This window comes from Salvelinus alpinus, chromosome 16, assembly GCF_045679555.1.
Source record: "Salvelinus alpinus chromosome 16, SLU_Salpinus.1, whole genome shotgun sequence".
Lineage (NCBI taxonomy): Eukaryota > Metazoa > Chordata > Actinopteri > Salmoniformes > Salmonidae > Salvelinus > Salvelinus alpinus.
The window spans coordinates 47,208,333-47,232,409 of NC_092101.1; the positions used below are offsets into that span (position 1 = coordinate 47,208,333).

General features: G+C 46.6%; 1 protein-coding gene across 14 annotated transcripts in view; it reads left to right on the forward strand.

Moving 5' to 3' along the window:
• LOC139541722 (disks large homolog 1-like) overlaps window positions 1-24,077 on the forward strand; it is a 269,358-nt gene that overhangs the window by 147,774 nt on the left and 97,507 nt on the right. For 8 of the 14 annotated variants that reach the window (XM_071346676.1, XM_071346677.1, XM_071346678.1 and 5 more), the window contains 2 exons: window positions 14,580-14,702; window positions 15,270-15,323. In XM_071346676.1, the coding sequence (XP_071202777.1) occupies window positions 14,580-14,702; window positions 15,270-15,323 (177 nt within the window). The remainder of the gene's footprint in view (window positions 1-14,579; window positions 14,703-15,269; window positions 15,324-24,077) is intronic. The other 6 variants (XM_071346682.1, XM_071346684.1, XM_071346686.1 and 3 more) reach the window with 2 other exon arrangements.

A 24,077-nucleotide genomic window follows, 5' to 3' on the forward strand; every position in this document is an offset into this window, starting at 1 on the left:
GCGACGGTACCACATCCACGATAACACATCTGAGCTCTGCTGTGGCGTGTTGTCTCTATGGCGACGGTACCACATCCACGATAACACATCTGAGCTCTGCTGTGGCGTGTTGTCTCTATGGAGACGGTACCACATCCACGATAACACATCTGAGCTCTGCTGTGGCGTGTTGTCTCTATGGCGACGGTACCACATCCACAATAACACATCTGAGCTCTGCTGTGGCGTGTTGTCTCTATGGCGACGGTACCACATCCACGATAACACATCTGAGCTCTGCTGTGGCGTGTTGTCTCTATGGCGACGGTACCACATCCACGATAACACATCTGAGCTCTGCTGTGGCGTGTTGTCTCTATGGAGACGGTACCACATCCACGATAACACATCTGAGCTCTGCTGTGGCGTGTTGTCTCTATGGCGACGGTACCACATCCACAATAACACATCTGAGCTCTGCTGTGGCGTGTTGTCTCTATGGCGACGGTACCACATCCACGATAACACATCTGAGCTCTGCTGTGGCGTGTTGTCTCTATGGCGACGGTACCACATCCACGATAACACATCTGAGCTCTGCTGTGGCGTGTTGTCTCTATGGAGACGGTACCACATCCACGATAACACATCTGAGCTCTGCTGTGGCGTGTTGTCTCTATGGCGACGGTACCACATCCACGATAACACATCTGAGCTCTGCTGTGGCGTGTTGTTTCTATGGCGACGGTACCACATCCACAATAACACATCTGAGCTCTGCTGTGGCGTGTTGTCTCTATGGCGACAGCCAGAGTAGACTGACAGCTGGTCAGGACGGGTCACCTCTGGAGAGCTGTTGTGTCCTGCATAATACACCTCTCTGTATGGGCATCAGGAGGCCAGACACTGGGGAATCTAGGCCCTACTGTAGGCTCTTCTTGTTTGCGTACACTCCTACGCACGCACACACAATTTAACTACATTTTGCAGTAGCTTGGTGGTAGTTGAACTAAATTCAAGTCTTGGTCGTGTTTTCAGTAGTTCATGTATTTGTTGCCATGCAGCGGTGTAGCTAACTACTGGGACTACACATTGCTCTTTTTGCAAAAAAAACAAGGAAATATGGGTGAAGTAGGCCTGCCTAATTCTCACTTGAAACTGTTTTTGTGTTTAATAGGCTAAATTACACATTATCTTAACATCTGACTCCAGAGTGATCTGTTCTTACAATTGTATTTTCTATTACATTTCAAAGTTACTTTAGTTTAAGTAAACTATATTTTTCTTAAAGGTAGCTTAACTTCTTCCAATGTGAAGTAATTGGTAGCTTGGTCAACTATTTTCCCCAACATTGCACACACACACACCCAATGTTAATCTTCCCGCTATTTAGAAGCGTTCACTAATGCTGTCGTGAAATAGTAACCAAAGCCTGTGGATTTGAGTTTGACAGGCAACTATCACATTCCTCCTACCGCCATAGGAAGCAGGGAGGCCCAGCCAGCGTCCACAGACGAGCCCTGATCCCCATATCACAGTCCCGGCTCCGCATTGATTATTCATGCCTGTGTGCTGTCATGTGCAGTGCCCACTGGAGCTCATTAATTGGCGAGAGAGTGAGCAAGGGAGAGGGAACAAGAGGGGGGGGATGAGAGGCAGAGACAGTCTGAGCGGTCTGAGAGAGGGAAGCACGAGTGAGAGAGAGGGTAGTGAGAGGATAAGACTGGAGACTGGATTTTTCTGTGGTGTGGTCTCTGTTACCGCTAGTTAGCCTGCTACAGGAGACCGAAGAGGAATACCAGGCTTTCTACCTCATCTTCATATCAAAATCAACCCTGCATCTCTTCTTTGACCTACGGCTAAGCCCCAGCCATGACGACCTACTACCATAACCACGAGTACTGCTGCGGGGGCCGTGAGGGCTGCAGTCCCAGCCTTGGGATGATGGTCTCCAGGCAGGGTAATACGCTGGGGCACCAGACCCAGAATCAGCAGACCCAGAATCAGCATCGGGCCCAGCAAACCCAACAGAGGTTTCAGCAGACCCAGACCCAGATCCAGCTGCCTCTGATCCACAGACAGCAACAACACCTCCTGCAACAGCAGCTCCAACAACCGCAGATGCAGATCCAACACCAACAGCAGCTCCAACAACCCCAGATCCAACACCAACAGCAGCTCCAACAGCAGCAGATGCAGATCCAACACCAACAGCAGCTCCAACAACCGCAGATCCAACACCAACACCAACAGCAGCTCCAACAACAGCAGATGCAGATCCAACACCAACAGCAGCTCCAACAACCGCAGATGCAGATCCAACACCAACAGCAGCTCCAACAGCAGGCACTACAACACTACCAACAACAACAGCTACAGCAGCAGCATCATCACCTCTACCACCATCATCCCCCTCCCCAGATGCAGCAGACCCCTCTGTTGAACCTCCACCCACTGCTCTCACCACAGCTCCCCCTACAGAGCCCCCAGAGGAACTACAGCTCCTGCACGCTGCCCGCCTCCATGTCAAAGAGCCGGGTGAAGTTCACCAACCTGAGGGACAGCATGAAGAAGAGTCCTACCAAGAGTAAGGCCAAGGTCCGGGCCACACACAGGCAGAGTGGCTGGTGGTCCGATAACTCTCCGTGGGCCTCAATGTCACTGGAGAATCCACCCCAGGTATGTGTGAGTGTATAGGGGACCAACCTGGGAGAAACCATTGTAGGTATCTTTGGGATGGACCGTCATAGAGATCGTATTGAAAACCTTTTGTAGGTATTTGTGAGAAGAGGTCAACATGAAACGACTACAGAGCTGTGCTACAGGGGAATAGAACCTAAGCCTGGATATCTGCAAGGGTTTGTGGGCTGAAATCACAGAGAGGGTCCTTGTGGAGGCTCAGTTGGTTGGAGTTTACATGGTGCTGGCCTGGAAAGGCCTGCCTGGGTTAGAGCTTTTGGAGAGAAACGGGAGGAGGAATGTTGTGATTGTGTTTTGTTGTTGTTGATGTTGTCGTAATGGTCAGAGTGAGCCAATAGGATTCACATGGAGGTCTGGAATATTAAATTACCATCATGCTTCCTCTAATAAACCGTACTATGAGAACATGACTGCTGACCAGAAACAATGATGTGTGGCTTCATAGCTTAAGGTAGAAGTTTCCTTTAATTACATATCTAGGGTAGGGGGTATCAGACCCCGTCAGTATCAGGGGCAAGCTCTGTCTACCCCAGTTATAGTATTACTGAACCTCTATCTACCCCAGTTATAGTATTACTGAACCTCTACCCCAGTTATAGTATTACTGAACCTCTACCTACCCCAGTTATAGTATTACTGAACCTCTACCTACCCCAGTTATAGTATTACTGAACCTCTACCCCAGTTATAGTATTACTGAACCTCTATCTACCCCAGTTATAGTATTACTGAACCTCTATCTACCCCAGTTATAGTATTACTGAACCTCTACCCCAGTTATAGTATTACTGAACCTCTACCCCAGTTATAGTATTACTGAACCTCTATCTACCCCAGTTATAGTATTACTGAACCTCTACCTACCCCAGTTATAGTATTACTGAACCTCTATCTACCCCAGTTATAGTATTACTGAACCTCTATCTACCCCAGTTATAGTATTACTGAACCTCTATCTACCCTAGTTATAGTATTACTGAACCTCTATCTACCCCAGTTATAGTATTACTGAACCTCTATCTACCCCAGTTATAGTATTACTGAACCTCTACCCCAGTTATAGTATTACTGAACCTCTACCTACCCCAGTTATAGTATTACTGAACCTCTATCTACCCCAGTTATAGTATTACTGAACCTCTACCTACCCCAGTTATAGTATTACTGAACCTCTACCCCAGTTATAGTATTACTGAACCTCTATCTACCCCAGTTATAATATTACTGAACCTCTACCCAAGTTATAGTATTACTGAACCTCTATCTACCCCAGTTATAGTATTACTGAACCTCTACCCCAGTTATAGTATTACTGAACCTCTACCCCAGTTATAGTATTACTGTACCTCTACCTACCCCAGTTATAGTATTACTGAACCTCTACCTACCCCAGTTATAGTATTACTGAACCTCTATCTACCCCAGTTATAGTATTACTGAACCTCTATCTACCCCAGTTATAGTATTACTGAACCTCTATCTACCCCAGTTATAGTATTACTGAACCTCTACCCCAGGTATAGTATTACTGAACCTCTACCTACCCCAGTTATAGTATTACTGAACCTCTATCTACCCCAGTTATAGTATTACTGAACCTCTACCTACCCCAGTTATAGTATTACTGAACCTCTACCCCAGTTATAGTATTACTGAACCTCTATCTACCCCAGTTATAATATTACTGAACCTCTACCCAAGTTATAGTATTACTGAACCTCTATCTACCCCAGTTATAGTATTACTGAACCTCTATCTACCCCAGTTATAGTATTACTGAAACTCTATCTACCCCAGTTATAATATTACTGAACCTCTATCTACCCCAGTTATAATATTACTGAACCTCTATCTACCCCAGTTATAGTATTACTGAACCTCTATCTACCCCAGTTATAGTATTACTGAACCTCTATCTACCCCAGTTATAATATTACTGAACCTCTATCTACCCCAGTTATAATATTACTGAACCTCTATCTACCCCAGTTATAGTATTACTGAACCTCTATCTACCCCAGTTATAGTATTACTGAACCTCTATCTACCCCAGTTATAATATTACTGAACCTCTATCTACCCCAGTTATAATATTACTGAACCTCTATCTACCCCAGTTATAGTATTACTGAACCTCTATCTACCCCAGTTATAGTATTACTGAACCTCTACCCCAGTTATAGTATTACTGAACCTCTATCTACCCCAGTTATAGTATTACTGAACCTCTATCTACCCCAGTTATAATATTACTGAACCTCTATCTACCCCAGTTATAATATTACTGAACCTCTATCTACCCCAGTTATACACTGCTCAAAAAAATAAAGGGAACACTTAAACAACACAATGTAACTCCAAGTCAATCACACTTCTGTGAAATCAAACTGTCCACTTAGGAAGCAACACTGATTGACAATACATTTCACATGCTGTTGTGCAAATGGAATAGACAAAAGGTGGAAATTATAGGCAATTACCAAGACACCCCCAAAAAAGGAGTGATTCTGCAGGTGGTGACCACAGACCACTTCTCAGTTCCTATGCTTCCTGGCTGATGTTTTGGTCACTTTTGAATGCTGGCGGTGCTCTCACTCTAGTGGTAGCATGAGACGGAGTCTACAACCCACACAAGTGGCTCAGGTAGTGCAGTTCATCCAGGATGGCACATCAATGCGAGCTGTGGCAAAAAGGTTTGCTGTGTCTGTCAGCGTAGTGTCCAGAGCATGGAGGCGCTACCAGGAGACAGGCCAGTACATCAGGAGACGTGGAGGAGGCCGTAGGAGGGACACAACTCAGCAGCAGGACCGCTACCTCCGCCTTTGTGCAAGGAGGTGCACTGCCAGAGCCCTGCAAAATGACCTCCAGCAGGCCACAAATGTGCATGTGTCAGCATATGGTCTCACAAGGGGTCTGAGGATCTCATCTCGGTACCTAATGGCAGTCAGGCTACCTCTGGCGAGCACAGTGGAGGGCTGTGCGGCCCCACAAAGAAATGCCACCCCACACCATGACTGACCCATTCACCAAACCGGTCATGCTGGAGGATGTTGCAGGCAGCAGAACGTTCTCCACGGCGTCTCCAGACTCTGTCACGTCTGTCACATGTGCTCATGTGCTCAGTGTGAACCTGCTTTCATCTGTGAAGAGCACAGGGCGCCAGTGGCGAATTTGCCAATCTTGGTGTGTCTCTGGCAAATGCCAAACGTCCTGCACGGTGCTTGGCTGTAAGCACAACCCCCACCTGTGGACGTCGGGCCCTCATACCACCCTCATGGAGTCTGTTTCTGACCGTTTGAGCAGACACATGCACATTTGTGGCCTGCTGGAGGTCATTTTGCAGGGCGCTGGCAGTGCTCCTCCTTGCACAAAGGCGGAGGTAGCGGTCCTGCTGCTGGGTTGTGTCCCTCCTACGGCCTCCTCCACGTCTCCTGATGTACTGGCCTGTCTCCTGGTAGCGCCTCCATGCTCTGGATACTACGCTGACAGACACAGCAAACCTTTTTGCCACAGCTCGCATTGATGTGCCATCCTGGATGAACTGCACTACCTGAGCCACTTGTGTGGGTTGTAGACTCCGTCTCATGCTACCACTAGAGTGAGAGCACCGCCAGCATTCAAAAGTGACCAAAACATCAGCCAGGAAGCATAGGAACTGAGAAGTGGTCTGTGGTCACCACCTGCAGAATCACTCCTTTTTCGGGGTGTCTTGGTAATTGCCTATAATTTCCACCTTTTGTCTATTCCATTTGCACAACAGCATGTGAAATTTATTGTCAATCAGTGTTGCTTCCTAAGTGGACAGTTTGATTTCACAGAAGTGTGATTGACTTGGAGTTACATTGTGTTGTTTAAGTGTTCCCTTTATTTTTTTGAGCAGTGTAGTATTACTGAACCTCTATCTACCCCAGTTATAGTATTACTGAACCTCTACCCCAGTTATAGTATTACTGAACCTCTATCTACCCCAGTTATAGTATTACTGAACCTCTATCTACCCCAGTTATAGTATTACTGAACCTCTATCTACCCCAGTTATAGTATTACTGAACCTCTATCTACCCCAGTTATAGTATTACTGAACCTCTATCTACCCCAGTTATAGTATTACTGAACCTGTACCTACCCCAGTTATAGTATTACTGAACCTCTATCTACCCCAGTTATAGTATTACTTAAGGCCTTCTAGCATGTAAACCAGGTCTTGGACGTTGATAACGGAGAATAGTTGACCATCAGCTAAGTTTGTGTTCTCATCCAAGGCACTCAACTTTCAAGTTCAGTCCAACTTGTTTGGGATGTTGAGACAGTGTGAGCTGCAGGCCGTAACTCTGGACTGGGCCTCCTGATCGAAGATAATGATCCAAGCTAATTTTAGCTCTGTCATGGCTGCCAGGCTGTTTTGTGACAGTACAGATCCATAACTAGTGTGTTATGGAGCGACCTCGGGTCTAGTTTATGGATCTCCCCCTGTGTGTCTGTTACACTAGTTTACAGTCTAGGGTGCAGACAGTATATACGCCAAACTAACGGAATATTGAGCTGTAAGTGGGCTTGGCTAATAGTGACCGTATGCAGGAATGTGGCCTCCATGTTGTCTTGGTTTTGGGGTTTTGTGTAAAATACCCAAATGTGATGTTCCTAGTCAGTTCAACTATTGTTGCTGAGACTTTTTTATTGAGGCTAGCACAGGTCGTCCAGCTAGACTGTGTAGATGTGCATTGGTGTAGAAAGTCTTTGAAGCTAATATAAATGGTGCAAAACGCCAGTGTTCCAAAGGGGCCAGTGACCCACAGGACCCTGCCCACTAACCTCTGGGGCATGAGCCGACCCTGCCCACTAACCTCTGGGGCATGAGCCGACCCTGCCCACTAACCTCTGGGGCATGAGCCGACCCTGCCCACTAACCTCTGGGGCATGAGCCGACCCTGGCCACTAACCTCTGGGGCATGAGCCGACCCTGGCCACTAACCTCTGGGGCATGAGCCGACCCTGCCCACTAACCTCTGGGGCATGAGCCGACCCTGCCCACTAACCTCTGGGGCATGAGCCGACCCTGGCCACTAACCTCTGGGGCATGAGCCGACCCTGCCCACTAACCTCTGGGGCATGAGCCGACCCTGCCCACTAACCTCTGGGGCATGAGGTGACCCTGCTCCCTAACCTCTGGGGGCATGAGGCGACCCTGCTCCCTAACCTCTGGGGGCATGAGGTGACCCTGCCCCCTAACCTCTGGGGGCATGAGGTGACCCTGCCCCCTAACCTCTGGGGGCATGAGGTGACCCTGCCCCCTAACCTCTGGGGGCTGAGGCGACCCTGCCCCCTAACCTCTGGGGGCATGAGGCGACCCTGCCCCCTAACCTCTGGGGGCATGAGGCGACCCTGCCCCCTAACCTCTGGGGGCATGAGGCGACCCTGCCCCCTAACCTCTGGGGGCATGAGGCGACCCTGCCCCCTAACCTCTGGGGGCATGAGGCGACCCTGCCCCCTAACCTCTGGGGGCATGAGGCGACCCTGCCCCCTAACCTCTGGGGGCATGAGGCGACCCTGCCCCCTAACCTCTGGGGCATGAGGCGACCCTGCCCCCTAACCTCTAGCTCAGATATACAGTGCATTTGGAAAGTATTCAGGCCCCTTGACTTTTTCCGTATTTTGTTACTTTACAGCCTTGTTCTAAAATGTATGTAAATCATTAAAATCCACAGAAATCTACACATAATACCCCATAATGACAAAGCGAAAACAGGTTTTTAGATTTTTTTGCAAATTTATAAAATACAAAAACAGATATCTTATTTACATAAGTATTTAGACCCTTTGCTATGAGACTTGAAATTGAACTCAGGTGCATCCTGTTTCCATTGATCATCCTTGAGATGTTTCTACAATTTGATTGGAGTCCACCTGTGGTACACTCAATTGATTGGACATGATTTGGAAAGGCACACACCTGTCTATATAAGGTCCCACAGTTGACAGTGCATGTCAGAGCAAAAACCAAGCCGTGAGGTTGAAGGAATTGTCCGTAGAGCTCCGAGACAGGATTGTGTTGAGGCACAGATCTGGGAAGGGTACCAAAAAATGTCTGCAGCATTGATGGTCCCCAAGAACACAGTGGTCTCCACCATTCTTGAATGGAAAAAGTTTGAAACCAACAAGCTCTTCCTAGAGCTGGCCGCTCGGCCAAACTGAGTAATCGGGGGAGAAGGGCCTTGGTCAGAGAGTTGACCAAGAACCTGATGGTCACTCTGACAGAACTCCAGAGTTCCTCTGTGGAGATGGGAGAACCTTCCAGAAGGACAACCATCTCTGCAGCACTCCACTAATCAGGCCTTTAGGGTTGTGTGGGCAGACGAAAGCCACTCTTCAGTAAAAGGCACATGATAGCCTGCTTGGAGTTTACCAAAAGTACTCTCATGAAAAACAAGATACCCTGGTCTGATGAATCCAAGATTGAACTCTTTGGCATGAATGCCAAGTGTTCCATCTGGAGGAAACCTGGCACAATCCCTACGGTGAAGCATGGTGGTGGCAGCATCATGCTGTGACAATGTTTTTCAGCGGCAGGGACTCGAGAGAAAGATGAACGGAGCAAAGTACAGAACGATCCTAAATGAAAACCTGCTCCAGAGCGCTCAGGACCTCAGACTGGGACAAAGGTTCACCTTCCAACAGGACCATGACCCTAAGCACACAGCTAAGACTTCAGGACAAGTCTCTGAATGTCCTAGAGTGGCCCAGCCAGAGACCGGACCTGAACCCGATCGAACATCTCTGGAGAGAACTGAAAATAGCTGTGCAACTACGCTCCCCATCCAACCTGACAGAGGTTGAGAGGATCTGCAGAGAAGAATGGGAGAAACTCCCCAAATACAGGTGTGCCAAGCTTGTAGCCTCATATCCAAGAAGACTCGAGGCTGTAATCACTGCCAAAGGTGCTTCAACAAAGTACTGAATAAAGGGTCTGAATACTTAAACCTAAAAACCTGTTTTTGCTTCGTCATTAGGGGGTCTTGTGTGTAGATTGAGGGTAAAAAAATATTTAATCTATTTTAGAATAAGGCTGTAATGTAATAAACTGTGGAAAAAGTCAAGAGGTGTGCATTCTTTCCGAATGTACTGTAACTCTGGGGTGTGAGGCAAGGCTGTGAGGAGTGTGTCGGGGGGCTCAGTGGTCTTTTGTCTGGGAGCGCTGACACAGTGGCCTTCAGCCTGGCCTGCTCTGCTGAGGGTGGGGAGGGTTGACCCAATGCTGGACTAGCTCCTCATGAAGGCACGCACGCACGCACACATCAGGAAAAGAAGGTATACCCAAAAGGTGCTTCCGCCCAACTTAACCCTTGTGTAGTCTTAACATCCTGTATACTCTCCTTTGTCCTAAGGGTCAAAAATGACCCGCCTTCACTAAACCACAGAAATATAGCAGCTTAATTGAATTTTAAATCCCAAGTCTATTTTGCATGTAGAAACAACCTGTCATTCATCACAAACTTTGTGCATATCTGGGTTTTCCCTCTTCACAATGCAGAAATACTATTTAATCATTGGACACCATTCGTTTTTATTATATCACACCTGTCATATATCACATCACACATTGTTTTCTTTACTAAAGTAGAGGTTTATTATTATTATTATTGCTAAAGGTACTGCATAGGTCAATAGCATACATTTTATTAGCAAGAGCTACTTGTGTAGCCTAATAAAGTAGCATAAATGTGCAGAAAGTAGTTTTTAATGCATTTTTATTGAAGGGAAACAATGAACAGTCTTGAACTTTTTGGCAACATAGTGATTTATTCTTGTATACTGTACAATGAGGAATTCAACTACAAAATACTAGTCTTCCCCCATTTGTTTAACCATTGCCCCCACCCACAAGGTGTCCATAGTATTTGTTTTACAGTCCTTCTTTGGGGGGCAGAATTGGCATCTCCTCCTCTTGCCTGCCCCTGCTGCAGCCTCAGGTGGATCCAGACAAGATTCAGCCCCCTGAACAGCGTTCACAAGCGCTGCAGAGGCTGCTGTGCGGGGGAGGCACTCCCTTCTTTGAATGTGTGGGGTTACAAGTGCCTTTCCCAGCTGCTCCAGGAACACCCTCCTCTTGTTCCACTTATCAGGCATCTAGGTAGGGTTGATCTTGTTCCATATCACGAAGGCATTGTATGAGTACACATCAATGATGTTAAGGAAGATGACCACGGGCCAGCGGGCAGTCATCCTCCTGCAGCTGTAAGTTCCAATCACCTTGTCCAGGTTGTCCACGCCTCCTTTGTTGTGGTTGTAGTCCAGGATGATGGCTGGCTTCCTGTCCTCATGATCACTGATCTCAGCTGTTTTGTGCAGTGTGCTGAGGATGACCGCATTCTTCTTCCTCTTTGGGAGGTAAGAAACTATAGTGGTGGGGGTGAAGGCACACTTTGATAAGGCCTCTCCCCCTTGTTGCGAGGAGTGCAGGGGGGAGCTCAGGCTTGTTCTTTCTAACTGTGCCAACCATGGTGATTGTCCTCTTCAGGAGCTGCTGGCTGAGTTCATAAGAGGTGAAGAAATTGTCACACGTGACATTGTGCCCCCTCAGTCCATCTGTCACATCAAGCACAACCTGCATCCCCTGGTTCTTCTCCAGGCCTCCACTGGTTGGCTTCCCTGTGTAGACTTGCATCTTCCAAGCGTAGCTGGATTGTGCGTCACAGGCCACCCATATCTTGATGCCATACTTTGTTGGCTTGCTGGGCATATACTGCCAGAAAGGACAGCGACCTTTTGAAAAAGAGATTACTATCAGTAATTAGTATCAGTGTATCAGAAAACAATGATATTACAGCAATACATAATAAAATGAACAATGTAAATCACTTACATTACAGATATGAAAATAAAAATGTACCTCTGAATGGAACCAGTTGATCATCCACTGTTACTTCAGGCCCAGGGTTGTAGAGGTATGGCAGACGCTTCTCCCAGACCTCTCTTATGGCCGTCAGTTTGTCTCTCACACGTCTTGCAGGTCTTGACTCACTGTTATCAAATCGTAGCATTCATGAGAAAGTGTGAAAGACTTTCAGTGGCATCGTGGCAAGGAAAACAGCCCTTCCACTCTCTGCATCCCAGAGACTACATGTAGCCGCGCCTCGGGACCTATACACACCCGCTAAGATTAGCAGCCCTATGTAGGCAGGTCAATCTCATCCATCCTTTTCCAGTTGTCTCCATATTTATGGAAACCCTCCAAATTTGTCACCTCCAGGATGATTTTTTCGATGGCTGGTGTGATGTAGAATGTTGAGGCGATGTCCTGGGCAACTGCATGTCTTGTGGGCCCTGGGGTCATCCTTATGACATGTTGTGCTGCCATCCTGCTCTGGTTGTCATATGGTGACAAGGACCATGTTATTTTGCTGTTCTTTGACAAAAATGTCTCTCTTTCAGCTTGGGGGATTTCTTCTTCATCTGAAGATGATGCATCGTGCTCTGGGTTGTATTCTTCCCCATCTTCTTCTACAACCTCTTGTAAATCATTGTTCTCTTGTTCCTCCTGGACATCTAAAAACAAATCAGATCTATGACCTGTTGGGCACTGAAACGTGCACCCATGGCTTCAGCAGAGAGAGAACTGGGGGGACTGTAATCTGCAGCACCTTTATAGCCTCTGACTGCATTCCACATTAGTAAACAATGCTTTTAGGAAATGTTTATTTTGTCTGAAATAGTATTTATTTTGTCTGTGAACTTGAGTCATGTGTGGGGTCGTGGAGGGGTCGTGGAGGGGAGATGCGGCACAAGAAAGTTTTAGTTTTGTCTGAGTTCAATCAGTAGCACACAATCTCAATGTGTGTGTGTGTGTGTGTGTGTGTGTGTCTTTGTGGTGTGCCTTTGTGTGTGTCTTTGTGTGTGTGTCTTTGTGTTTTTGTTTGTTTGTGGTGTGTAAATTATTTTAGAACTGCCGGGTCAAAAATGACCCTAAGAGAATCTTTGTACCCTGGTGGTGTACAGCTGTCATGGAAATATGAACAAAGGCGATGTTTCACTTTTTATAATGTTAGGGTCACTCTTGGAAATGTAGGGGGTTTTCTCTGCTGTTAAACATAGTGGCGGGTCATTTTTGACCCTTAAGACAACACACGGGTTAAACGAAAAGGGGAAATCAGGTGCTCGACTGAGGGACTTGACAACGAGGAAAAGGAACACTCTGTTGCTGTGGAAATCGTTTACTTGTCCCGTCAATAAATCTATCAGTTTGCGTTTCTGCATGATTCACCTTTATCACACACACACACACACACACCATTCATTGTGAACTCTGTTGTATTCACTACTCGGATAATGTGTGAATTGAAGGCTACAGTGTTTACACCACGATGACGATGTAGGATGATATCAATGCTATGTGTGTACGGAAGATGTATGATCTTAATTTGATCACCCTGTTGAAGGAGAATTTTCCTGTAATGCAGGAAATGTAAAACCTTAAAAAGGCTTCTGAAGTTTATAATTTATACTTTGAAATTTCAGACTTGATTTTCCCTTCCCGAAAAATGTATCAACCCCTACAAAAAAGTCCATGAATTATAATCCACATAATAATTCACATTTCCTGTTGCTGCAGGATTATTTTCCTGCTGTAGAAAACTGGCTCGAATTAAGATCCTACGTGTGTGTGTGTGTCTGTGTACACTGTGTGTCTGTAAAGAATAACACTAAGCTCCACTCATCACAGTCATTCTGGGTTAATTTACAGATAAAGCACGGCCAGTTCTGTCAATGGAGCCACCAGACCAGACTATCATTGGGTCCACTGAGGAAAACTGAGGAAAAATGAGTGTTATTTACATTGATAGGCTGGAGAGGAGCACATGGTAGCTTTGGGTCCGTACTCACAAAGCGTCTCAGAGTAGGAGTGCTGAGGATGTAACGGCCATGTTTTTATATAGGAGCGTCTGTTCTTGCTTTCCTACGTGTGATTGTTGATGTTCTAGAACCCTCAAATTAAATTCTGGAACTCGTAGCCAGTTCCACTGCTTTTTTCCAGTCAGGGACAAATTTGAACCAATGAATGATCATGCAGAACAGAACCAGCAGTAGCTCATACCACGTAGGGTCAGAGTTGAATACTCCTATTCTATAAGGTCTAATGGACTTGTTCCTCAACACGTTAAATACCTTTTGGAATTGAATTATATCTATGTATGTCCATAGTATCCTGGCTTAGCGTTTGAATATACTAAATGTGTTTTCCTTTTTATCTTGAGAAGAGAAACCTGTTTACCTAAATGTTCCTCAAAAACCAAATCCATTTAAGCCGATCTGCATATTGCACCCTAAAGGAATGTTCACATCGTTCTCAGTACTCCGTCAATAACATAATAGTAAATCCTGCCTGGATAGTCTCACGAGCAACACGTCAAATCCCCTAACTTTAACAGTCTTTCTGATACTGTGGGGTTGAGCCCCTTCCTCTCTCTCTCTTTCTATTTTCTCCTCTCATCCCCCTCTCTATAATCTACACACATTAGAGCCCTCAGCAGCTGCCACTGTCAGACAATCCTCCCTCACTACCACATTATCATAATTCAGTTTAGAACATTACCATATTTGCTTTCTTTCACTTGTTTTCTCTCTCTCACTCGTTTTCTTTCTCTCTCACTCAATCTTTCTCGATTCCTCTCTCTCACTTTCTCTTTCAATATCTCTTTCTCTCTCACTTACTCACGCTCCTTTCTCTCTCTCTCTCTCTGTCTCACACTCCTCTCTCTCCCTTCCTCCCTCCCTTCTTCCCGTTCAGCATGCAGATTTATCATTGTGTGTTACTGCATCAGTGTTGTGTTGCACAGTGTGTGTATTCTTGCCTGTGTGTCTTGTGTGTTTTACCCTGACCCTTGACCTCCATTGCCATTGTTTAGCAGCCAGATGTGGTGGTCCCGCTCCCCGTACCCATAATCCCTGTGATCCCCATCCCAGCCGAGACCACTCCTGTCATCTCTCCACCCTCCTCTCTGCCTGCACCCGCGTCACCCACGTCACAGGTCATCCTCTCTTCCCTATTTCCCCTCCTCTCCTCTTTATTTTTTTTACACACCTCCCATTTTGCTTCGGTTTTGGTGCTGGAGTTTAAAGGATTATTGTTTTTGAGGGAGGGACTTGCTAGTTGGGGTGGTTGTTTTGTAACCTCAGGACCTGTAGGAGAGGAGAGACAAGCCCAGTGAAGACCAAGGGATCCTGGAGGGAGTTGTCTGCTATTAACCATGTAGTTGGGGATGTTTGGGTCAACGCCATAGCAACGCCACAGCTGTAGGCTTCAGGAGTTAATATTCTGCAATAGAAGATTGTCATGTTGCCGTGGTAATCTCTAACCGATGCTTTCATAATGTTGTACCAAAACATGCGGAGAGTAAGTTATTATTTTCTCACCCCCCCCAAAAAATGTTTTTGTTTTGCCTAATATTTTTTGTAACTTTGTAATTTCTGTTGTTGTTGTGTTTAGCTTTTGTAATGTACTTACAGGGGAATCGAGAGGTGAAAAAATATTTTATTTTATCATGGAATATTTTTATAACCAAAACTGAGTTAATTTTTTTGTTTTTCTGTTGCAGGCAAACCCACCTCCTGTGGTGGTCAACACAGACAGCTTGGACAGCCCCCCATACGTAAGTCTGCATTTCTTTACACACACACACACACACACACACACACACACACACACACACACACACACACACACACACACACACACACTGAACTGAGCACCAAATAAACCATGGTTACTAGAGAACTGTAATGTAATGATCATGTTACCATGTTAATGACAATAAAGGATAAATACCAGGAAGTAACAGACTAGAAATACAGTGTAACCATCCTTTTCAAATCAAAATCAATTTAAATAAATCTAATTTTATTTGTCACGTACACAGTTTCCAGCAGGTATACAAGGTGCAGTGAAATGCTGATGTGCTGTAGTACATCAGTCAACATTGTACCTTTATTTAACTAGGCAAGTAAGAACAAATTCTTATTTTCAATGACGGCCTAGGAACGATGTAGTATAGTAATAATGGACTGTATTCACAAATATTAAGTGGGTAGTGACTTGGTCACGCAGCACAATAAATAGTAGATCATTGAACAGCAGCGTTGACTGTGTGTGTTTATGGGTGTTTGCGTGCGTGTCCTTGTGGGTGTTTGCGTGTGTGTTCGTGTGTGTGTGTGTGTGTGTGTGTGTGTGTGTGTGTGTGTGTGTGTGTGTGTGTGTGTGTGTGTGTGTGTGTGTGTGTGTGTGTGTGTGTGTGTGTGTGTGTGTGTGTGTGAGAAAGGGTTGGATGGGTGGGTACTCAGTGCAGATGGCCTCTAAGGTGCAGGTCTGGGGTCAGCTGTCTGATTGTCTCTAAGGTGCAGGTCTGGGGTCAGCTATCTGATGGCCTCTAAGTTGCAGGTGGTCTCTAAGGTGCAGGTCTGGGGTCAGCTGTCTGATGGTCTCTAAGGTGCATGTCTGGGGTCAGCTGTCTGATGGCCTGGTGGTAGACTCCTGTTGGTGTTTATTTATATAGCACAACGTAGTTTCTGTTAAAGTGAAATACCATGTAAAAAAAATAATCTATTTACCGGTGTTACCAGCCAGAACTAGAAATCAAAGATGTTATTATGTCTGTCTGAACCTCTCTTTGTATGCAGCAACAACATTGTACTGTATATTTTACATTTATTATTACTTTCTGTTAGATTAACCAGGCTGACTGAAGCTACCAAATGTCCAGAATAGTGTATTTAATCTGGGCTGGGGAAATGCCTTCCATTGAGATTGAGATTATGTTTATTGAGATTACAAGCCAAATCATGCTGCGTGGTCTGGTCTCTGTGCATAAATCTACTAGGGGGGGAAATATACAAGGTATTCCTCATCATCCCATGTAAGCCCACTGCTAAATCTAATGGTCAATGAATAGCACACCTATTACAGTAACTGCTGTTCCCAGTAAATATCACCATGGCCATCCATCTAAAGCCCAGTGACCAGGACTTGTTACTGTATTAAAGTAGTGGAATAGCTGGGGGGGGGGGGGGATTGTGGAAGAATGTGGGGTAGCGATATGGTCAAAATTGAGTTGTGCCGGTGCATGATCCGTCCATACAGCTAACATTAACGTTACAGCCTTGTAGCTAGCTAACGTTACTGACTAACGTTACTTGGCTAGCTAACTGGCAACAGCAGTCAAGGACGTTTGCTTATCTTATTTGTGCTTATTACACGCAAGTGTCAAGGCCAACAGTTTACACAGATGACTTCTGCCACTTAAAAAACATTCCGTAGCAAAGTATAGCTAGCTTCCTTTGCTTGTAGCTTGTCTCTCACCTGACTGGTGTTAACTAGCTACTATGTCTGGTTTTAGAACTGAGATTCGTCTGAAAAGATGTTAGCATTGTCAGAAATGCTACAAAAAGGTAGCACATCGTTGGTTTTTAATGAACGGAAATGTGCACGCGAGAGATATTTAAATTATTATTAATTTATTTTCTTTTTTTAACTGTTGCACCTATAAAACGTATTAATTCCAAATGGATCCAAGTCTAATTGTCACCTTATGGACGCTGTAGCTTTGTTTTAACACAATGTCTAGAATTTCAGCCGGGTTTGGGGAAAACATTGTCTGACGACCCCAATGCTAACGACCCTGTCAAAAATCTGATATAGTGGTTACTGGTAACGGCCTGACGGATCATGACGAGAGGTTGTGTTGTGTACCTACAATCAAGTTGATTTGTGAACTTTCATCGACATTGTTGTCGTATTGGCTTAGCTATGATGGTAGGGAGAATTTAACATTTGAGCTTCAATGAATACATATACTATTGTGGGGGCGTTAGCCATTTACTTTATGTTCGTATTCTTATCTTTTCTTATTTATTATTTTGTTGCGTTGTTGAGAAGGAACCTGCAAGTAAGCATTTCATTGGACAGTGTTTACCATGTGTATCCCGTACATAGCACTAATAAAACTTGAAACTTGTCTTTTGAGTGTATCTAGCAGAGTTAGGCTCAATACAGCTCATACATTCCAATTCAATTATTGATACCGCAGAGGGTCCACAACATTGTAGACTTATTAGAATTCCCCAAAAGGGTATTTTGTGTAATAGTGATAATGCTATTTGGAAAAACAGGCTTTTCTTTCTCTCTGTGACAAAAAAAATGATGACATTCTATTTTTGGCTGATATGGTAGCGAATACATTGAATCAGAATATCAAATTGAGATAATGTTGTAGGTTACACCAGCAAGTGTACGAATATTTGCCAGGGGATATTATTTTAATTTCAGAATGGTGATGTGGGAAGCTAAAAGGCTAGCTAGCTTGTAGTGTTTAACCATCTTGGAGAAGTAGGAAGCTAAAAGGCTAGCTAGCTTGTAGTGTTTAACCAACTTGGAGATGTGGGAAGCTAAAAGCCTAGCTAGCTTGTAGTGTTTAACCAACTTTGAGATGTGGGAAGCTAAAAGGCTAGCTAGCTTGCAGTGTTTAACCAACTTTGAGATGTGGGAAGCTAAATTGGCCCAGCGTTGTCCGGGTTTGGCCGGGGTAAAGGGAAAAGAGGATAACTAATCAGTTATACAACTGAATCTCTTCAACTGAAATGTGTCTTCCACATTTAACCCAACCCCTCTGAATCAGAGAGGTGTGGGGGGCTTGTCAGCTCGGGGATTCGATCTGACAAGATGTGGGAAGCTATTAGAGGTGTTGTAACGGTGGTCCTCCTCCTCTTCAACCGAAAAGGAGGAGTATTGAGGGAACCAAGGCGCAGCGGGTTGTGAACACATAATATTTATTAAAGACAAGACGAAAACACGAACTTCACTATAAACTAACAAAACAACAAACGGAGTAGACAGACCTGAACGACGAACTTACATTGAACACGAGAACGCACGAACAGGGAAAATAGCCTACACATAAAAATGACGATGTACAACACAAACCGAACAGTCCCGTATGGTGCGACAAACACTGACACAGGAGACAACCACCCACAACGAACACTGTGAAACAACCTACCTAAATATGACTCTCAATTAGAGGAACGCCAAACACCTGCCTCTAATTGAGAGCCATACCAGGCAACCCTTAAACCAACATAGAAACAGACAACATAGAATGCCCACCCAAACTCACGTCCTGACCAACTAACACATACAACAAACTAACAGAAATAGGTCAGGAACGTGACAGGTGTAACTTTTTTCAAATCATCATCGGAGTCTCATCATGCAGCCTTACAATGTATTAAACATCAAAACATATAGCCCAACGTTTGTAGAACTAAAGTTCCATTAATAACTGTAAATTAAGCATATAGGAGGACCTGTTTCTTTGTTAACCTCCACACAGAAAGCCGCATGTGAGAACTCCCCCAAAATCGTTTGGAGAAAATAGCCTTTCGATTTAATTCAGATTTTTTCAATTGTGTTCTTCATACTATTTAATAATGCCACGGAATTATGTTTCTTTAGACCTGTCTAAAATAAACAATGGATTTATTGTGAAGGTGTAGGCTATATTACATGGATTTATTGTGAAGGTGTAGGCTATATTACATGGATTTATTGTGAAGGTGTAGGCTATATTACATGGATTTATTGTGAAGGTGTAGGCTATATTACATGGATTTATTGTGAAGGTGTAGGCTATATTACATGGATTTATTGTGAAGGTGTAGGCTATATTACATGGATTTATTGTGAAGGTGTAGGCTATATTACATGGATTTATTGTGAAGGTGTAGGCTATATTACATGGATTTATTGTGAAGGTGTAGGCTATATTACATGGATTTATTGTGAAGGTGTAGGCTATATTACATGGATTTATTAGACTTTTTAAAATGTAGATGTTCCAAAGGTGTGGAAGCCAGGAGATGCTAAATGTGTTTATATTAATTAACAGTCAGTTAGTGAGACCGGCAGTTATTTGCTTGACAATCACCAGCTGACAAAATGTAATGACTGCACAGCCCTAGGTATCTAATTACCAAAAGGTGAATGTTGCTCTAAAACAATCTGTCTGCAATAAGTATGTGGAAACCTTTACTGTCCCTATTCTCATCTCTCTCACTCTCTCTCGCTCACCCCCAAATCTGTGGCCAGACTAGTACTGTAGTGTCTAGTGTAGTGAGGGGGCCAGCCCCTGTGGTCAGTCTGGTACTGCAGTGTCTAGTGTAGTGAGGGGGCCAGACCCTGTGGTCAGTCTGGTACTGCAGTGTCTAGTGTAGTGAGGGGGCCAGCCCATGTGGTCAGTCTGGTACTGTAGTGTCTAGTGTAGTGAGGGGGCCAGACCCTGTGGCCAGTCTGGTACTGTAGTGTCTAGTGTAGTGAAGGGGGCCAGACCCTGTGGTCAATCTGGTACTGCAGTGTCTAGTGTAGTGAGGGGGCCAGACCCTGTGGTCAGTCTGGTAGTGTCTAGTGTAGTGAGGGGGCCAGACCCTGTGGTCAGTCTGGTACTGCAGTGTCTAGTGTAGTGAGGGGGCCAGACCCTGTGGTCAGTCTGGTACTGCAGTGTCTAGTGTAGTGAGGGGGCCAGACCCTGTGGTCAGTCTGGTACTGCAGTGTCTAGTGTAGTGAGGGGGCCAGACCCTGTGGTCAGTCTGGTACTGCAGTGTCTAGTGTAGTGAGGGGGCCAGATCCTGTGGCCAGTCCCTGTGGTCAGTCTGGTACTGTAGTGTCTAGTGTAGTGAGGGGGCCAGACCCTGTGGCCAGTCTGGTACTGTAGTGTCTAGTGTAGTGAGGGGACCAGACCCTGTGGCCAGTCTGGTACTACAGTGTCTAGTGTAGTGAGGGGGCCAGTCTGGTACTGCAGTGTCTAGTGTAGTGAGGGGGCCAGTCTGGTACTACAGTGTCTAGTGTAGTGAGGGGGCCAGACCCTGTGGTCAGTCTGGTAGTGTCTAGTGTAGTGAGGGGGGCCAGACCCTGTGGTCAGTCTGGTAGTGTCTAGTGTAGTGAGGGGGGCCAGACCCTGTGGTCAGTCTGGTACTGTAGTGTCTAGTGTAGTGAGGGGGCCAGACCCTGTGGTCAGTCTGGTACTGTAGTGTCTAGTGTAGTGAGGGGGGCCAGACCCTGTGGTCAGTCTGGTACTGTAGTGTCTAGTGTAGTGAGGGGGGCCAGACCCTGTGGTCAGTCTGGTAGTACAGTGTCTAGTGTAGTGAGGGGGGCCAGACCCTGTGGTCAGTCTGGTACAGTGTCTAGTGTAGTGAGGGGGGCCAGACCCTGTGGTCAGTCTGGTAGTGTCTAGTGTAGTGAGGGGGCCAGACCCTGTGGTCAGTCTGGTACTGTCTAGTGTAGTGAGGGGGGCCAGACCCTGTGGTCAGTCTGGTAGTGTCTAGTGTAGTGAGGGGGGCCAGACCCTGTGGTCAGTCTGGTACTGTAGTGTTTAGTGTAGTGAGGGGGGCCAGACCCTGTGGTCAGTCTGGTACTGCAGTGTTTAGTGTAGTGAGGGGGGCCCAGACCCTGTGGTCAGTCTGGTAGTGTAGTGTAGTGAGGGGACCAGTCTGGTACTACAGTGTGTAGTGTAGTGAGGGGGGCCAGACCCTGTGGTCAGTCTGGTAGTGTGTAGTGAGGGGGGCCAGACCCTGTGGTCAGTCTGGTACTGTAGTGTAGTGAGGGGACCAGTCTGGTACTACAGAGTGTAGTGAGGGGGGCCAGACCCTGTGGTCAGTCTGGTAGTGTAGTGTAGTGAGGGGACCAGTCTGGTACTACAGTGTCTAGTGTAGTGAGGGGGGCCAGACCCTGTGGTCAGTCTGGTAGTGTAGTGTAGTGAGGGGACCAGTCTGGTACTACAGTGTCTAGTGTAGTGAGGGGGGCCAGACCCTGTGGTCAGTCTGGTAGTGTAGTGTGTAGTGAGGGGGGCCAGACCCTGTGGTCAGTCTGGTAGTGTAGTGTGTAGTGAGGGGGCCAGACCCTGTGGTCAGTCTGGTAGTGTAGTGTGTAGTGAGGGGGGCCAGACCCTGTGGTCAGTCTGGTACTACAGTGTCTAGTGTAGTGAGGGGGGCCAGACCCTGTGGTCAGTCTGGTACTGTAGTGTCTAGTGTAGTGAGGGGGGCAGACCCTGTGGTCAGTCTGGTACTGTAGTGTGTAGTGAGGGGGGCCAGACCCTGTGGTCAGTCTGGTACTGTAGTGTCTAGTGTAGTGAGGGGGGCCAGACCCTGTGGTCAGTCTGGTACTGTAGTGTGTAGTGAGGGGGGCCAGACCCTGTGGTCAGTCTGGTACTGTAGTGTGTAGTGAGGGGGGCCAGACCCTGTGGTCAGTCTGGTACTGTAGTGTGTAGTGAGGGGGGCCAGACCCTGTGGTCAGTCTGGTACTGTAGTGTCTAGTGTAGTGAGGGGGGCCAGACCCTGTGGTCAGTCTGGTAGTGTCTAGTGTAGTGAGGGGGCCAGACCCTGTGGTCAGTCTGGTACTGTCTAGTGTAGTGAGGGGGGCCAGACCCTGTGGTCAGTCTGGTAGTGTCTAGTGTAGTGAGGGGGGCCAGACCCTGTGGTCAGTCTGGTACTGTAGTGTTTAGTGTAGTGAGGGGGGCCAGACCCTGTGGTCAGTCTGGTACTGCAGTGTTTAGTGTAGTGAGGGGGGCCAGACCCTGTGGTCAGTCTGGTAGTGTAGTGTAGTGAGGGGACCAGTCTGGTACTACAGTGTGTAGTGTAGTGAGGGGGGCCAGACCCTGTGGTCAGTCTGGTAGTGTGTAGTGAGGGGGGCCAGACCCTGTGGTCAGTCTGGTACTGTAGTGTAGTGAGGGGACCAGTCTGGTACTACAGAGTGTAGTGAGGGGGGCCAGACCCTGTGGTCAGTCTGGTAGTGTAGTGTAGTGAGGGGACCAGTCTGGTACTACAGTGTCTAGTGTAGTGAGGGGGGCCAGACCCTGTGGTCAGTCTGGTAGTGTAGTGTAGTGAGGGGACCAGTCTGGTACTACAGTGTCTAGTGTAGTGAGGGGGGCCAGACCCTGTGGTCAGTCTGGTAGTGTAGTGTGTAGTGAGGGGGGCCAGACCCTGTGGTCAGTCTGGTAGTGTAGTGTGTAGTGAGGGGGCCAGACCCTGTGGTCAGTCTGGTAGTGTAGTGTGTAGTGAGGGGGGCCAGACCCTGTGGTCAGTCTGGTACTACAGTGTCTAGTGTAGTGAGGGGGGCCAGACCCTGTGGTCAGTCTGGTACTGTAGTGTCTAGTGTAGTGAGGGGGGCAGACCCTGTGGTCAGTCTGGTACTGTAGTGTGTAGTGAGGGGGGCCAGACCCTGTGGTCAGTCTGGTACTGTAGTGTCTAGTGTAGTGAGGGGGGCCAGACCCTGTGGTCAGTCTGGTACTGTAGTGTGTAGTGAGGGGGGCCAGACCCTGTGGTCAGTCTGGTACTGTAGTGTGTAGTGAGGGGGGCCAGACCCTGTGGTCAGTCTGGTACTGTAGTGTGTAGTGAGGGGGGCCAGACCCTGTGGTCAGTCTGGTACTGTAGTGTCTAGTGTAGTGAGGGGGGCCAGACCCTGTGGTCAGTCTGGGTGATAGGACAGGAAGGCAGTTGGTATTTAAAGGCCTTAGAGTCCCATCAGGGAGCTTAAAGCCTGGGTTACAGGATCACACTCAAATAGCCCAAATCAGGGACAGGGCCTTGTGTAACACTTTGGCATTCTGGGGTTGGTTGGGAGATTAATTGTTGGGTGTCTATTTATTTTCCTAATGCAACTTTTATTAATGACCTCTAATCCCTCCCCAGCAGTGTCTGTCTGTCTGTCTGTCTGTCTGTTGGGCTGTCTGTCTGTCTGTATTTAATTTTTTATTTAACTCGGCAAGTCGGTTAAGAACATATTCTTATTTCACAATGACAGCCTACCGCAGGTAGCCTAGTGGTTAGAGTGTTGGACCAGTAGCCGAAAGGTTGCTGTATCGAATCCTTGAGCTGACAAAGTAAAAATATGTCGTTCTGCCCCTGAACAAGGTAGTTAACCCACTGTTCCCCGGGCGCCAAAGACGTGGATGTCAATTTAAGCCAGCCCCCTTCTGATTCAGAGGGGTTAAATGCAGGAGACACTTCAGTTGTACAACTGACTAGGTATCTCCCTTTCCCTTTACCCCGTCCAAACCCAGACAATGCTGGGCCAATTGTGTGCTGCCCTATGGGACTCCCAATCACGGCCAGATGTGATACAGCCTAGATTCGAACCAGGGACTGTAGCGACGCCTCTTGCACTGAGATGCAGTGCCTTAGACCGCCGCGCCACTCGGGAATGTATTGTTTTGCATATTATTTTATTTACATTTACATTTAAGTCATTTAGCAGACGCTTATCCAGAGCGACTTACAAATTGGAAAGTTCATACATATTCATCCTGGTCCCCCCGTGGGGAATGAACCCACAACCCTGGCGTTGCAAGCGCCATGCTCTACCA